This window comes from Glossina fuscipes, unplaced genomic scaffold (genome assembly GCF_014805625.2).
Source record: "Glossina fuscipes isolate IAEA_lab_2018 unplaced genomic scaffold, Yale_Gfus_2 121, whole genome shotgun sequence".
Taxonomy (NCBI): domain Eukaryota; kingdom Metazoa; phylum Arthropoda; class Insecta; order Diptera; family Glossinidae; genus Glossina; species Glossina fuscipes.
In genome coordinates, this window is record NW_023998464.1 from 5,023,038 (window position 1) to 5,040,927 (window position 17,890).

The 17,890-nt window shown below is 33.2% G+C and overlaps 1 protein-coding gene across 4 annotated transcripts in view; it reads right to left on the reverse strand.

The window, feature by feature from the left end:
* The window catches only part of LOC119640578 (neural-cadherin), a 267,493-nt gene that overhangs the window by 31,062 nt on the left and 218,541 nt on the right, over positions 1–17,890 (reverse strand). For all 4 annotated transcript variants that reach the window (XM_038038714.1, XM_038038713.1, XM_038038712.1 and 1 more), the window contains 4 exons: positions 7,568–7,711; positions 7,365–7,480; positions 7,043–7,207; positions 354–491 (listed from right to left, as the gene is read on the reverse strand). In XM_038038714.1, coding sequence (XP_037894642.1) covers positions 354–491; positions 7,043–7,207; positions 7,365–7,480; positions 7,568–7,711 — 563 coding nt within the window. The remainder of the gene's footprint in view (positions 1–353; positions 492–7,042; positions 7,208–7,364; positions 7,481–7,567; positions 7,712–17,890) is intronic.

Sequence of the window (17,890 nt, forward strand, 5' to 3'; positions counted from 1 at the left end):
AAATGTTCTGGATCAAATTATTGCGATTTGAAGTAAATTTACACGCATGTAAGTAAGTATGACTTTACATATAAAATATGTGCATATGAGCTCTTTATTTCAAAACTAATATAAGTCGTTAGGCTTCAAATCGTTATATTCAAAGATTTCCCTTTAATACGTAACATGTTAATGCATCTGAGGGGATTTTAGATACTTCGAAAATAATCGGTTCATATAAAAATGATATTAATTTTATTTTTATTTACTTCTCTCTCTCTCTCTCTCTCTCTCTCTCTCTCTCTCTTTCTCTCTCTCAAACAACTGCTGCAAGGAATTATTATAATAAAATATATTTTTTGTATATGACTCACCTTTAGAACAAAAATTTCTCCCGTAGTACGATTTATATCAAATTTACTATTGGCTGGATTATCGGGATCAATTCCTTGCCCAGTTAAAAAATAAACAATATTTTGCGGACGATCCTTATCACCATCGGTGGCGGTAACCTGATTTATGCACACCATACAATAAAGCAAAGAAAGAATATTATCAAATTAGTACGCAAGAAAAAAAAGCTAAAGTAAGCCAATTAAAATGAGAAACCTTTTACTCGAATAAATGGATTTATTGACATGCACTAATTAAAACTACATTGTAAATAAAGATTTGCATTTAACAAATCTTTCTTGGTTAATGTTGTTCGTAAGCATTACAAAATATAATAATCAACGACGTAACAAGCAAGCAAGTAAATCAACAGAGACATTAAAATGTTGGTGTATTTGGATAAACAATGTACTTGAAATAAAAAATATGATTTCTACGTATAAGAACCGTTATAAAGGAGACACATTCTGTAAACAACTAAAAAGTTTTAATAAACTTATGAAGAAATAGTGAACACTTTAAAAAAAAATAACTCAAACGAGAAAGTTAAATAGATTGAAATGAAGAGTAACTCAAACCCTACTCTTGCGCGACTTTTCCATATCCAACAGTATGATGCCAAGCTTGAAAAGCAGGGTACTTCATCCTCGACGTGAATTTTAAAAAGTTCGTGAAAACCTAAGATAAGTATGCCTTAATAACACCATAATACATCGGTACGGAAGCAGAATAGACGTTATTACATGTTTTAAAATTGCCGATGTAGGACGCCTCTTTTAATGTGCATTACGTGAATTATTTATATCCGTACATGTGGTTCGTTTGGTAAAGTGATGTATATGAACAAAATTTTGCCATACAAAAAAAAAAAAAAAAAAAATAAGGGATCCGCCAAAAAGTGCTGTAGCGCCATCCAACTTTGCTCTTAGGATTCCAATACAATTCACAATTGTCTAATCTTCTGCCTTGGTTTTATACTATTATATTTTTATTGGAATAATCAATATTTCATCATTAATCTTCCTTCTTATTTTCGTTGCTATGATTTCTTAATCCGTGAAAGGGGAGCAGGATTGTACTAGAGTTGACGTTCTTTTGCGGCAACCCTGTACTACCATCAGAGATCTCATAAGGCGCACGCATTTTTGATCAATTTAAAGTTTACTCATATCCATCTGCCTTTGAATCGTTTTTTCTTAAAAACTTTACGGAGAAAGATTTGGAGATAGGAAACTGAAATTTGTTATATTTATTTTTAGTCAATGACCGTTGATGGTATTTCTTTAACATGGCCACTCTCGCCTATTCGTGTAATGCAGTGACGTTTGGAAGGAAGTGGGGAAATTGAAATGAATGGAGAACTGTTCGTGTCCTCAGCCTAATAAGCATGTGTCAACGTCATGCCTTTACCGACTGAGCACTAACTATATCTACGATCAAAGTAAACTCTGTCACACTGATATACGAACTCCGCAGCACTGACTTGGTGGTCGCGATTCTTACCATGCGGAAAAAATTTGTAACGCATATAAAACCACGCCTACAAAAGAAAAAGCTGGAATTTACTATACACATAAAACGTTTATCTGATGCAACTTGGGATAGATCAACTTACAAACACACCTAAAAGATGTGCTATAACACGTCCATAGATATTTTTCATTTTTTAAAGAATTCGCTAGCATACACGTACAATTAAAATATATAGCAACGCCGAGAACTAGTGCAGAGTGGACTATGGCCCATCATCAAATATGCTAGACTAGTTCGTTTAGTATAGTTATTCTTAAGCACACTTTCGAAAAAATTGTTCGATCCGAACCGTTTTCAATAAGTCGATCCCTAGGCCAAAAAACATCAATGTGCCAAACGTCTGCAAAAAGCCTTGAAACTGCGACCTCTATGTTAAGCGCAAGACCGCGTGGATAAACATCAGACGGACAGACGGACAGACGAATGAGCGAACGCACAGGCTTACATCAATTCAGAAAAAGGTTCTATATTGATCGGTAAAGTAAACGGGAGATTTATTTCAAGTTTTTCTGGGGATTGTGCACGTCCACATATGGACCACAACTGGTATGGGGTATAAAAATCTTTAGCACTTTGCAGCATTTTGAAATATTGAAAAAAGGGAATACTTAATATTCGATCATTACGCGCTGCCTCTCTTGTTTGCAACACTTAGAAGGACCTAAGAAGAACCACCGCTGTATATCTTCGTTCGAAAAATAACCTTTTATTTTCAAAAAAAAAAACTTTATATCAGTATTTTATGATTAGGATTAGTCCAAGGCAATAAGCCGTGAAATAAATTCGCTGTGGTAAATTAGGAATAACTTAGCTACTTTTTCGGTATTTTGCTTTATAACAATACTGACGAAAACCAGTAAATAGGTGAACATTAATAAATACTATGAAAAAAAAATCACGTACGGTGGACCAGTTTTGAACCCTTCTACATGTAACACTTTGCTAAGAAATAATTTTTTTTTTTCTCCATCACTGTGTAAGATTTAAAATTTTTTTATATTTTCAATTTTAAATTGCATCAAGCGACGTCCTACAGAGTCCGTAATCGTCGGCGTTGCCGATTACAACCATTTACCTTGCTTTCTGTTGTACAATTTTTTTTTTTCAATCTTTTTCACGGTCTTTACTCATATTCGGAATGGTATTGATGCAGTTTATGCGTTCGTACGGAGATTTTGGTAACTTGGGAAAATAATTCAAACTAGTGCTCGAATTTCCGACCAAACACTCCTCGAATATACAAAAATTTTCTTTTTCTTTAACAAGCTGAGTAAGTGAATTGTTGGGTATGGCATTTAGAATAATTTTTAAAACATAATATTTATTCCATTTCATATTTACGAACATTAGTGCACATATTTGTGTGCAGCAGTAAATTCAATACCTCTGACAAAGATCGCGGAACAACTTTATCTACTAAGTAGATGAATTTAAAATTTTGACAAACTTTCCATTAGTACGCTTGTAATAACTACGATAAATAAATGGAGAATAATCTAAAGGGAAAGCGGCTTCAGAGGCGCTACAGTGCTATGTAAGTCCATCTGATCGTCTGTGTCATGTATGTGGTAAACATTCTCCTTTTGCAAAAATAAATAGATCGTGTTCAAATTTGGCAAAAACTTTGACCAAAACCGTAAAAGGGTACAGGGCAACATCGCTTCGAAAGCTGAGAACTTCTTTCTTTTATCTACGATAAAAATTTCCAGATACTTTGTAAAATCAATGCTACAGTACTTGTAAACCCTATGGCCTACGCCAACCAAATACAATAGATTATCGAAACTCTCTTTTTTTTTGCGTCTCACTGCCAGAGGTAAGTGACATGTGCCATACACCCTAAGGCGAATTAAATTCTACATATTTTTTTTCTTTTGCATTACACCCATTATCTGCTTATTATTTATTAATTTGTTTTCCATGAAATTCATTTTAAATTATTGTTATTATTATTATTAAATGCAAAAATTTATTTTCTTCAAGTCCAGATTGATAATTAATGATGATATTTATTTTTAATAAACTTAAAACAATATCCGACCTGCATTATGGTGAACGGCGCAGATATTTCTTCATCCAGTGAACGCTCGTATAGTGTTTGCGGAAAAATTGGCGGCAAATCATTAACGTCACGCACGTTAATAATAATCGTCGTGAAATTTTCGTTTAAACTATCGGAGGCAACTAATTTTAATTCATACTTCGTTATATGGCGTTTTTGTTTGTATTTGTTTTTTGTTTTTTTTTTTGTTTTAATTCAATGGAAGAACACATGAGAAACGAAATGAAAAAAAAAAAACGAAAATTAAACAAAAAACAAATTAAATTAAATTTAATATATAATTAAAGAAAAGAAATACTATAGGAATAATCGATAACGATACTTTCAAATGTGAATGAATGAATGACTTAAACAACTTAAGTAACCATGAAATTCGTATACCCATCATATGAAGCGATAAACAGAACCTTGCAAATGCATAACAGAATTGATCTGGGCAAGTGCACTTATGGATTCTCAACTTTTTCAATTTGTTTTTACGATCAACTAATTTGGTCCAAAACTCTTGAATCTTGTACTTATCAACGAAAGCGTAATGATTAATATCTAATAGAACTATCTAGAAAAATATCGAAATCTAAGAAAGTAATTTCTTAATATAATGATCTTTTCTATATTTAATAATCATTCCACTACTTTATTATAAATACTCTTCGGTCATCCAGTGTGTTGCACATTGGAGGAATTAAAACGTTATTTGTGTTGGCATAGATCGATAGATGATTTCATAGGTCTTGTAGCAGTTATATAGTTAGACGTTATATTGCCACACAGATAAGAGATTTATTATAAATACATTGTATTATACAACTCGTCATTGCTGCCCCTTATATAAGGTACAAGTAACGGAGAGTGCAAAGTACGTATATTATATGCTGTGCTACTCTATCGATTCGTAATGTATTTTTTAAGGGTCATTGCTTCTCTATTCTTTTCGGTAGGTGTAGCATGACGTGCTTAGGCTTACATTAACATACTCGCTAAAAAAGAAACAAGTGATGGGTATCGATGCATTCGTCGTAAGCCGAACATTATTACTTCATAATATTTACGACATATTCTTGCGTACAACAACACTTTTAACAAATTTTTGGGCTATGATTTGCCCAAATATGAAGAGCGTTGCAAAATATCTTTCCGAATCGTTCTCTTTATACAAATTATAACATGTTTATGTTTATACAGTGATTCTAAAATATTATTAAATGTACACACGAACTATTTATATATATAAATATATATAAATAACTTTACACTTTACTATCTTTTTAAAAATAATTCTTATTAATAAACAAACGGATGGTACAGCCTTCGCATAAATTCTATTGCAAAAATTTTGAAAAGAGTGAATAAATGAAATACTTGTAATGTCCTTTTATTTTTCATCTTATGATACATTCTTTGCAGCATTTTCGTGGCAATTATTTTATGCTTATTATACTCCATTCTACTTGTTAGTCTTGCGTGGTTATATAAAGCATTTAGAAAGACCTGATATAGGACAAACTTTCATTACACCAGTCGATTGGGAATCACCTACTGAATTGGCGTTGACCCGCTATTATGCCGATCCAGCAGATCGGCACTTATCAATATATTCTCGATATAGATGATTAGCTACAAATAGTAGTTTTGGAAGTTTTGGTGCACTAAATAAATGTGGAAAGTTTTTCTTTTTTTTGCTTATACATGTTATGCAAATTTTACAGCTAGAGCGTTTACAGCTAGAAAGTTAACAGCTAGAGCGTTGTATATTCGCTTTTCTCAGAAGTGTGCTCTACTCATAGAGAGAGGTTATAGTTGCGTATTGGTGAATGCCAATTTTGGTTGGCTAAGTTGAATTTGGAGACACATTTTTTAAATGGAGTGGAATCATTTTTCGAACAATCCCCATAAAAAGTTATATTCCTGTATATGGTAAAAAGTTAAATTTTTCCTATTTTATGACAAAAGTAAGTAGATAATTACTGTAACCGGATTGGTACAGACTATTTTTTATGGCGGCCTCGTCCGCTTTAATCGGTTTTAGTTATAGCACCTTCCATAAGTTGATTTGATAAGTTATAAGTCTACACACCTATCCATATGAACGTTCACATACACGGACAGAAGTATATACGTATATATTTTAGCCAAGAAACAATTCTAAGCTAAGCCCGTAAAACCTTCTCACATCAACTGCGATAGATTTATTTACTCAGAATATTTTTTTCCGTTGAGAGTATTTTTTTTCTTTAAAAAAATATCAACTCAACTGACACATACACCAGCGTCCAGTTTCTCATGCATTTTACACAGTCAGTATCGGCTATTTCCACAAGTTTCCCTGCATTTTATTAATCGCATGTCATTTTATTTGTTTTTCTTACAATTTTTTTGTCGCTGCTATAAAACTACTACTAGTAGAAAACTGTACATACGAAAATAATTGCTTTTGTATTCAAATTAATTTATCCGTTATTGAAAATTGCCTCGTATTTTTAAGCCCTTTGTTGTATTCAGTTTTAGTTCTATAATTTTTTATTCCATAGTTCCATAATATATTTTTTTAAAAATGGGGTCTTTTTTAAAAGCGAGCAAATATGTGCACTTTAAATTCGTTTTGCGCTTTCCAAGCTGTTTTGATGTTTGCATTTTTTAATAAAAGGATTTATTTAACATTTTGTCATTTTAACAAGAATTTATAGTGACGGGGAATGTACAAAAAAATGAGAAAAGAATAAAATCGGAAAACAAAGCAATAGTAACAACAAAAATATGTATAAAATGTCAAGTTAACTAAAGGACAGAAAGCGTAACGCTATCTGGATGGAATTGGGATAAAAACCAACATCGTATGTCAACAAGTGCAAATGATTTTATACGTAAACAAGCGTTAAAAATAGTTAGAACCTTTTTTTTTTCTCTTTTATACATTTTCAGTGATAATAACAAATTTTTATATTTAACGCATATGGAACTGAAACATGCACATGAACGGAAAGCGAAATTTAGTTTCTTTACATAGGTGCAAAATGCTTAAAAATAGTTTTGTTTGTTTTCTTATTTTCTTTGGTTTAAAATGTGGTTAGTAACCTGCAGAACACGTTTAGGTAAATTGCGATCATCTTCTTCCGTTATTTGTGTACGGTAGGTGGGTCTTTCAAAGACTGGCGGGTTATCGTTAACATCTTTAACATGTATTATAACGGTGGTATAATTTTCCTTTAAATTATCCGAAGCAGCTAAACGTAGCTCATACTAATTAAAATAATATAATTATAAAATTACAATAATTGAAAAAAAAAGCTTTCATATAACTTCACCAAATATCACAAAAAAGATTTTTATATAAATTGTTTTTGAAAATTTGTTATTTAAACAAAAAGTTGTAATACTAAATGGATTGTAGCCTTACCCTCCGTCGTGTTTCGTAATCTAAAGCCCCGGCCACATAAATGGCACCTGTCATGTTTTTAACAGCAAAAGCACCGCCGATATTACCGCTAGTAATTTCGTAACGTATACGTGATGCTAAGGACAGAAAAAGATTAATTTACATTCTAATAAGTTTATGCAGATAAGTCATTTCAAAAATATAAGTCAATTGTCTTAACTTACATTCATCATGATCTTTAGCTGTTACTGTCAGCACAGTATGCTGTATGTCCTCATTTTCATCAACCTCGGCTTCATATAAACTCTTATCGAAATAGGGTGGATTATCGTTTTTATCGGCAATTCCAATGCGTATAAATTTCGTCACTACAAAATGATGCAAAAATAGAAGGAAACAAATGCAAATAACAAAATAGTTAAAAGTCATAGAATAGAAAGCAACTAATTTTTGCGCAAGGCATATAGTAATATCTTCATAGCTACGTCGATAAGGAAAGTCGTAGATATATCGCTGACACGCAGATGAGAAAATCTTCGTTTGTAAATTTTAGAGAATAAATATCAAAATCTTTCATTTAACGTACGTCCACGTGGAAAGAAAATCCATTCAAAGCTTAAAATGTGGACGCATACTTGATTAATAAGAGGAGAATCCACCTTGTGTCTACTAAAAGTAAAGTGACTTTTCTGAATTTATCTACAAAAAAATAAAAGGCTTATAAACGGAGTGTCACTTAAGAGGCTAAGTGTGAAGAATATATATGGATTGATGGGTATCCCGCACTAACAATTATAACTGCAATGTGTCTCTTATTTTCGGTAACTCGCCAAGATTATTTTGGAAAAATGTAATATTTATATTCATAACGTAGCAACTTGCACTTCATTACTCCTCCCGCTATGCCGCTTTTTAGTAAATTATAGGTATCCTAAAAATATGCTACCTTTCCTATATGATAGCATGCGCTATTTTCGAATTAAACATTTCTTTTATCATCATCTTTTAAATAGTAATAGTAACTCCTGTTTTAAAACCTTAGTCTCGGTTTTTTTTTTTTTTTTTTGATAGCATAACATATAGTATTATTAACTAATTTAAATTCGAGCTTGTCATAAAATTCTTTACAAAGGTCAGCAATATAAATTGTGTAGGAATGGAAAAATAAACAAAATACCACACAAAGTTTTTTCATTGGCACGTAATCGGATTTTAAAGAGAAGGCGTAAACATATTACTCTAAACAAGTCGTAAAACCGATTTACATAACCATCCATGCAAAGAGTGCAAGTAATTTGTTTTATTTGTGTAGATACAATAAATTTTGGTTTTAGATAACTTCTGGTTTTAATGTTCACTTTATGCACATACACTGCCGCATATCTAGAATTCCCAAACACTTTATCGCATCCGAAATGTGTAAAATATAGCAGAGACTTTGAACAAATTAAATTGTGAAACAAACAGTATAGGCAGTAGCAGAAAAATATATATATATATATATATTTCCAGACTAATGTTGTGTGTGTTAAGTGCTAACTATATAATCTTTTCCTTTTCGGTAGCAAGCTTACAAAGGCGATGTCTCCTGCCTATGCCAGCAAAAGCATTCCTACAACTACTTAAAGGACATTTTTATAAACTTTTCTTTTGTAATGACTGACTAAATATAATCGGTTTTATTTTCCTCATTCTCTGCGAACAATTTCAGAGTAAAACTATCACATTATAATATAATCTAATTTTTCTTCTTCCCCCCAAAAGTTTATTCTTCTTTGGTAAAGAGATTTTTTCTTATAGTTTCACAAACTGAAAAGTTTACATAGTTTATGATTTCATTGGCAAAATATTATCCTTTTTTCCTTTACAAAGAGGAGGGAAAATTTCTTGATGTTATCGACAATTGCTTTCTAACCATGTTCTCTTAATCCCTGGGAACATTTTACAATAATTTTATATTGGTAAAAAGTGGAAATGAAACCCTTTTGACATTTTTCTTTGGTTGAGTTCTTAAAAAAAGTTCAAGTATGAAAGGAAAACGACATGTAACGAACACAATTCAAAGCTTTGCTTAGAAAAACTAAAGTTGTTTGGGTCTCTTTAACATTTAACTGTGTAAATAGGAAAACCAAGCTTTTGAACGGCTCGTTACTCCCAAGAGCTTAAATCATTTAATGTTGGTTTCGACAACAAATGTATACGTGCGAGTGATAGCAGAAAGTTCATACAGTTGGGTTTCCGTGCAAGCAAATAAGAACAATTATAGCAACCGTTGCCGTTTTGATGCGACGTTCCACAGTTTTTTTTCTTATTTATGTTGATATCCGTAAACTATTCTTCAAATTAATTTTGCGAAGAAACAATCATGACCTTAGCTTTGGCCATTTAAAGCGCGATGTTAACGAGAGACCAGTTTTTTAGCCATTTCCACATTTGTGTTAATGGCTCATGGCGTTTTCCATATGACGACCCTCCTCTATGCCTGTGCATCTAAAGTAAATGATTTTTGTGACCACAACAGCAGAAATCGAGAAACAAACTGATACATAAACGTCCGTTGTGCACAACGGTATTCTCTTGAACACTTACAATTCCATTACTGTAATCTAATGGCCTTTGACACTATATAAAATTAAAAACAAATGCATTCACTTTTAATTAATTTTCAATTCCATTTTTTATGTGGTGCGAGTTTTTTTCACTATTTACATGATAAAAAACACATCAAAACATTGACAGGTACTGACACTTGACAGCTTATTAAAACCACAAAATTGTTCTTGGCTTAGAACGAATCTCATGTCACTTGACAGGTAGTTTTTATTGTTACTTCAAGAATGTGTTTCCACAGCGAAACCAAGTGTATGGGGCTGATACTTGTTCGATCCCTCTCCGTAGCTATTTTGCAATGCAAACGTTTATTCTGGCTTCGGAAATTACTTTTATCACCTTTCAAAGGTAATATCATACAAAGGCAATAAAACACAAATTTGTAACCTATCGTGGCACTCTGAAATGATCCTCATAGCCTTTAAGTTTTTCTGATTGCAGATTTCGATAGAAAGCGCTGATAATATCTCTGATCAGCGCAGTGCCTGGACCGTTTATATAGTCTATGTAGAAGTCGATGGCAAGTGCATGCATGTGAAGGTATCAAAGGCTTTGATAGTCTTGACTTTTTTAAAACGAAGTCTAACAACAATTTTTTTTGTTTAAAATTGCATTAATCGATAAGTCATGTAGGTGCCAAGGTTGGATTTTTTAAGGTATTACAGACGTTACTACAACGTTTGCTTGTCTTCAAGCCGTGCTGGTACTGAAAACTACTATGTGCCAACCGAATTTCTGATCCAGGCTGGCTCGGAAGAGACCCACGGCTTATCGACAATTCAAAGATTGTTCAATAAATTATCCTTTTTGGTTCCGTACTTGCGCAAAACTGATTAGGCATTATCGATTCTTTGCCTTTTTTTTCTTCTTAGCCAGCGTGACTTGATTACCAATTTTGTCCTCCTTTTGACACAGGAATTCAGTTGCAAGCACCCGCATTAAAAGCGCAGAAGATGTAAATACAGATATACGGGGAAATATTAACAAAGGACTTTCCTCCGGATGTTCCTAGTGCTTATACATTTGTCGTTTAACTTACACTTTTAGTCCAAGCCGTCACATAATATTTTAGGCCAAAAAATGTGCATATCTTAACCTAGTATTGCGATACGAAATATTCCTCAAGCACATCTAAACAGCCAAGGCAAAAAAGCTGTAGAAGCATGGCGAAAAGTAAGACGAACCTTAATATTTTTTATGTACTAGAGTAGGGTCATGCCGACAACACAGAATTTCCTTTACATGTTTTCCTTGTTTTAATAAAACATTGCTTAGCAACAGTAAGGGTTTCATAACTGAAACATATAATGAAACTCCATTGAACTTGTTTTTCTATAAAATTTTAATGAGCATAAAAACTTCTCTGGTCCTATTCTGCAAACATATATATATGTAAAAATTTGCAGTGCCGGCGATCATAATTGCATAACTTTCTATACGCACTGTTAATGTTTATTTAATTTGTATATTAAACTTATCCTTTTTATTTTCTCTTCTCTTCTTCAAAGTCAGTATAGTGGAAACAAATAAAATTGTTTACAAAAATGTTGCTCTGAACCTTGCCTGCGAATGAATAAAATATAAGGGGCGAAGTGACGAGAATCGAGAAAACGCAAAGACAAGGGAAAAGCAAACAAAGAGACAAACGCTTATTTTTCAGTCGAATTGTAAAGATTATTGAACCGTAAAATAAATAATTTTTAACAAAAGAATATTTAAATATATTTATTTTGCAGAAAAATGGAAATAAACGTACAGAAATGTTTTTGTATTCCTTCAATTGAAACTTTTTCAAATTTGGGATTTCATTTTCTTCGAAAAGCAAGTGAAAACATGAATAAAAATATGTATTAAAAAAACATATTAAAAAAAATATGCAAAAAAGAAATAGTACGTATGTATTTATGAATATTGAACATGTAGATAAAAAAATGAACCATTAAGCACACATTTGTAAATGTCAGTTAAACTGTATTCTCTCATCGTTTCGCTCATGCCAGAATATGACTAAGCACTTCACTATTTGTTCCTTTCTTTTTTTTTTGTCCCCATTGCAAAATCTTTCGAAATTAATATTTCGAAAAAAAATGGGCCGCTGTGCGTAATCTACGTATGGTATAGCGGATAATTAATACGCGTCTCTCTTCCAGCTCCGATATTTCTCTAAAGAACTCTGGCAAGCGAAGGATTATAACAATCACAAAACATTTACGGTCCTCTCAAACTCTTGCCGTTGTATATCTAGTTTTATTGCGAAGGGTCGAGGTGCTTTAAAGGTCTTTGAAGGAAGAACTTGATCTGTAATCCGGTTAGCCATATCGATGTTATAAACTGTTTTTGAAGCACTTTTTTACTCGATCCACAAGTTCAAGCAGAATTTTTCTTGATCATATGTTCGAGCGATGTATTAACGTCTAAGAATGTTAAGCGATAGCTCGTGCACAGGCGCCAATATAGTTCGGCGATATGACTAGCAACCATAAGCGAAATTCCCTCTCGTATTAAGTCAATGCACAACGAATTTAGTAAATCGAAAAACGTCTAATTGTCGGCATCAACATGAAGTGTGATTGTCCAACAGACGGGGTATGTAAGAGTCGTGGCTGCTAAGTCGGTGTTCACGGGTTTACATCTCAGCGCGATTTGGCCACCCTTGGTCGTAGCGCGCAAGTTGCAACGGCGCCGTATCTCTTTCTCTTTCCCCACTTTTTTTTGGCTAACAACTATAAGATACGTTCCTGCGAGAGTGGAATTATCAAAAAAAAAAAAAAAAAGATGTATATATATATATAATAAGTAGTATACCTTATGTGATCACTATTAATATGCAATTTTCTTTTTATATATGTTCCTTAGAGGGATAAGCACTACGTTAAAGCTGTTGTTCTTGTTTTACCATAAGCAAGCATCACATAGACTAAAACTACCTAGACTGCTTACTGAGAATAACAGGCTAATACTAACCGATTAAGGTGTTGTGTGTCACCTTATTCCTGTAATCTACGTTTCATGACGTTGTGATGTCAAAACTACAGTTGGCATTGCAGATGACTCATTTCTCAATAAACAATAAAATAATTTTTTGTGTTTATACTCTTGCGAATTAAAATGACATCAGAAGAAAAGAACGAATCTGTTACGCCCACCAATTTCCTATTAGAACAGACTGAAAAAGGACTATATTTGTATGGTCTATAATCTTGGATGGACCTGGCTAATTATCTCCATTTTTATAGGGTATACGTGGAAACGTTTATCGTACGTCTGTCGGGGTTTATGACTAATGAGCAAAAAATCAAGAATATCGAGCTAATCTTAGTTTATGCCGTACTGTAGGCTTTTCTTGGACTGATTTGACCTATGTTTAATGTTTTTGCTTGCGCCTGATATTTTCACTTGCTTGGCAAGGAGAACGTTTGCCACAGCCGCACAGGCGGCTAGGCAGACACCTGGATGTGATGGATATGAATAAATATTTGATGCTAATCAATAATAAAGACGCCTTATGAGCTCTGTGGAGCTGCTTTCTGTGCGTTGCTAATCTGCCATCTTTCGGCAGTGGGTGTAATTTTTTTTTGAAATTAATTTTTCAAACTTATTTCTTTTACGTACATGCGCTGTTTTAAACGGTTTGGATCTTAAAATGTAGGCAAAGCGATATGTTGGACGTATCATCGGTTTTACCGCATTGGAAGATTGGTTGAGAAGGTAGATTCTAAAAATATGTATGAAACAAAATATGTCTGGCTTTTATAGCCTCACTTAAAGATATTCTTAATTTTATTCTATTTGAATCTCTCCCTTGTGTTAAGCAAGAAAAGATCGAGAAAATTTTTGAACCTATAGGCAACACTGTATGCGACTGCTGCTATCCGAAGGGAATAATTTTACAAAAGGTTGATTGATCGGATTTTTAAACAGCTTCATGGAAATGGCCTTTGCCCATATATACCTTACTCCCTTCGTTGTCAAAGTCCAATCCTAAAAGCTACAGCATTGGCGACTCACTAAAGTGTAGCTTTCTTTTTTGCTGTTTTTTTAAACGAAACATGTGTTTAGAACAAATAAAAACTTTAACAATAATAAATAACAATTAATCACACAACCCGCAACAGAGTTTTTAATTAAAATTTTTTTCAATGCACATAGATGTGTATTTATCTACAGATGCGTATGCACTTCGGTAAGTATTGCACAATAAAACGAAAAATTTACTTTATTTAAATAGTTGCCATAAACTAAGTGTTGTCACATGTGCTTTTTTCTCTCGTATTTCGAATATTTGAAAACAATTTCGCCCTATTATATGTAGTTTAAACTTTCTGGTTGGAAGTTTACGATTGCCAAGGAGTTTCTAAAAATTTTATGCAGCACGTAATTTAACGCCACATGCACAATACTTTGAAAAGCATTTTCCATGGAACAAATTTTGCACCTCATTAACGGATTGTCTGGATGACATACAATATCGATTTAATTTTAGGTCTTCGTGTTTACCATAAATTTCACGTTAAGATTTCTTGTATTCTTGGTGATTTTTTCATCAGTCGTTAAAATTGCTTTATAGCCTTTAGCTGCGCATATGTTTGCCAAGTTGCCGTTTTCTATCTGTTTTGTTGAGAGTTAAAGAAACCAAGCAATAATGCTACAGACAAGCAAGCGCGATCATTAGGCGTCCTATACCTCTTCGCCTCATACGCCCATTCACTCGCTTTCTTCATTAATAATACACGAAAAGTTATACATTATTTGTAATGCAAATATTTTCATGAAAGCCCTCATATTTCCCTCAGGTTGCTCGAAACATTAACATGACCCAAATTAAGCAATCTTAGTTTACTTGCAAGGCGTTTTCCTAGGCTTTGCCGCCTTGGAAGGACTTGCTTTTATGACAGCCTCTCCGCATGGTGCGATAAAAAAATATAAGCCCAAAGGACCAGTTTGCATCATAGAATGTTAAAAATTAAACATTTTTTGCATATGAAGGAACCGTTGGGAGCCAAAGAATACACCCACATAATCCAAATTCGGTAAGATGACTTTTTATGTCAAATTATTATTGTGAACGAATTGAAATCAAGACACATAGGAAGCTAGATCATTTTATCATATAAAGAGTCAGTCAGAAACATTTACATGCCAAAGGGTTCAAATATTTGCTTCATTCGATCCAAAGTTTTCGCATTATGACAAAGCGATTTTTGTCGCGCAGTTCTGAAATTCAATCTCGTTTGGCTTTGGACTAAAGCGTGTCAGTGTACCAAATTCCATCAATATATCCCAAATGTTTGCGGCCTGTGGATTGAACACAACGCCAGACGTACATAATTCTTAAAATCTTAAAAAACTTAACATGTCCTGTAGCACAAGAGATGCAGGTTACTGTTACGTACAGACTAAAGGATAGATATAAATATTAGCCTTACAGCTTTGCACTGATCAAAAATATCTAAGCGATGTAAACCTTTCGATAGTCGGTGGCGATCAATCATCGTCATCGTCAAAAATTTAATACGCCCACATCCTTCTCCAGGAACACCACCTCAAATGAAATGCTTTATTACTTTTATTTGTTTTGAAAGATTTTCATTCATCTCCATAATGGAAACAAAAAAATTCATTAAAAATCAATCATTTTATTGCTAACAAGTTCTCAATTCATTTTGGGCTAATTTTCTTAAAATTACATTGAAATTAGTTTGCGAAAAAAAAGAAAATAATAATGCATTTAACTAAAACCTCCCTGAGTGCTTCCGTTCATATAAAGGACTTGTGAAGTCCCTTTCAATAAAAAAAACTTTGTTTTTTTTTATATATATAAAAGTATTTAGTAAATTCTTAGAAAATGTACAAAAAAACGGCATCGGTCAAATTGCATTTATTTGAAAAAGTTTTCATTACAATAATAACTTCTGAAGTAATGCTGAAGTATTAATATGAATGAAAAACTTTGTTAGTTTAACTACGATGTTAAAATACAGCGAAAGCACACAGGGCACAAAAGTGAAAAACCAGTTGAAATCGCTTTCTCGTCTGTTAGTTATATCCGATCTTCTGGAACAAAATAGAAATTATCTTCAGAAGAGAAAAAATTTATTTTTGCATCTGTTCCCTTTCATGTGCGATCATGTTCGTTTTACATAGGCACGAAAAGAAAATAATTTTCCCTCTAAACTAATTGAAAAGCAACGAGGATAGCTGCATTGGTTAGGAATGTGCAGTGGGTTTCTCATTTTGTCGCTTCGGCAGACCGTTATTACTCTTGTATCAAGTTTTTAATTGGAAATATTTTAAGTTGGTATATACCAATAATCGCAGCCAACTCTTCATTTGGTGCTCCACGTTTCAGGTAAGTGCGGATGGATATTAGTTGGCGTGGTCGCAACTACCGTTAATGTTTCGATTATATTTTGCTAAGGCTCATTTTGTATCAACATACATATATATATATAAGTAATAAGCACATGTATTGATTAAGGCAAAAGGGTAAAGTAGGAGTTCATACAAATAAACATCTTTACCGAGGTCATTGCTTGCCACTCTTTTTGGATAGCACTTTGTATACAACCGCTTTACTTCGCAACCGTGACTTATTTAAAAAAGAAACTGGTTGTCGTCGACTTGCTTCACAATATAAAATAAAATGTTTAAGGACCAATAACAGCTTGTGATTTTTTTGCAGTTTTTTAATCATTTGCAGCAATGATCTCTCAAGTATTTAAGAATATTACACAAAAAGGAATGCTTCTAAGCAGGCAAATTTGAAATGATACAAACAGCAATAACAAATTTGAAGCCACAGAACTGTTCAAAACCATTATAGCACTTGTATCGTACAGCCACTGCTAATTAGGAGTAAAACCAGCGATTTCTCATAATTGCAGGTTTAAATATTATATAATCAGCGAAGAATGAGGGCCACAGTCATTTTGTGAAAACGTTTGCAGCGCCCAGAAAAAGGACCAGAGACCCCACAAAGTCTACATATTCTTCATCAAATCGTCCTTAAGTTTGGCAGGAACTTTAAAAGTTCTTGCATGCAGGTTATTATTGAAAATGCGCCAAATCGGTCAAAGCGCACGCCCACAGTATCACGTAAACTGAGCAAACCTTCGTTTTGCAAGAGGAAAGAAAAATTTGTTTTCTTGCCCGTTACTCATAAACTCTAGCAGATAAATATACAAAAATTTGAATGCATTTGCTATAGACGATGGCTGTGGTACTTGTAGAAAAATGTAAAAAACTAGCTACGCCTACCCATTTTTAGAGCATAGCAGAATTAAATTTTTTTTCAAATACCTTTACAAAGAGCAAAAACAAGCTTTAAAAAGACCCTATAAAGTACATAAATTCTTGACCTGTTTTGAAATTTAGAATGCATCTAAACATGACCGTCTATTCGTCTGTCCACCTGTTCAACTGTGTAGCGTCAAACTGTGTAGCGTCAAATGTACAAAAGAATTTGGAAGTGACATAAACTTTTCAAGGACACGCCTAACAAAAACTCTTATATTGAAAATAGAAAAACTCAGCCGCATGTTATAGAGTGTGAAAAGTTAGTGTTTAGTCTCTATTAGGATCAAGCTAGTGATGGTGGCGGTAGGTAATGGGTATAAAAGATTCGGGCACGACCCAACAAAATTCTCTTACTTTTTCTTCATTTAAAAATCTCGTTCGAGCTTTAAATTTTTTGAAAAATTTTCAGATGCTTGCTAATTTGTGAGTTATCTTGCCAGATTTTATTTTATTTCGCTTCTTTGTTTTTTTAGGCGGAAAGTTGCGGCCTCGGCCTACCTGAATGCCGCTGGATGAACCCCAGCCAAAGAAAAATTTGATTTGCTAGAGATACCACGCGCTAATATTTTTTTTTTTAAATGCTAACAGAAATTTTACATATACATTAAGACTTGGACTTTCATAGGTGAACAGTCGTATAA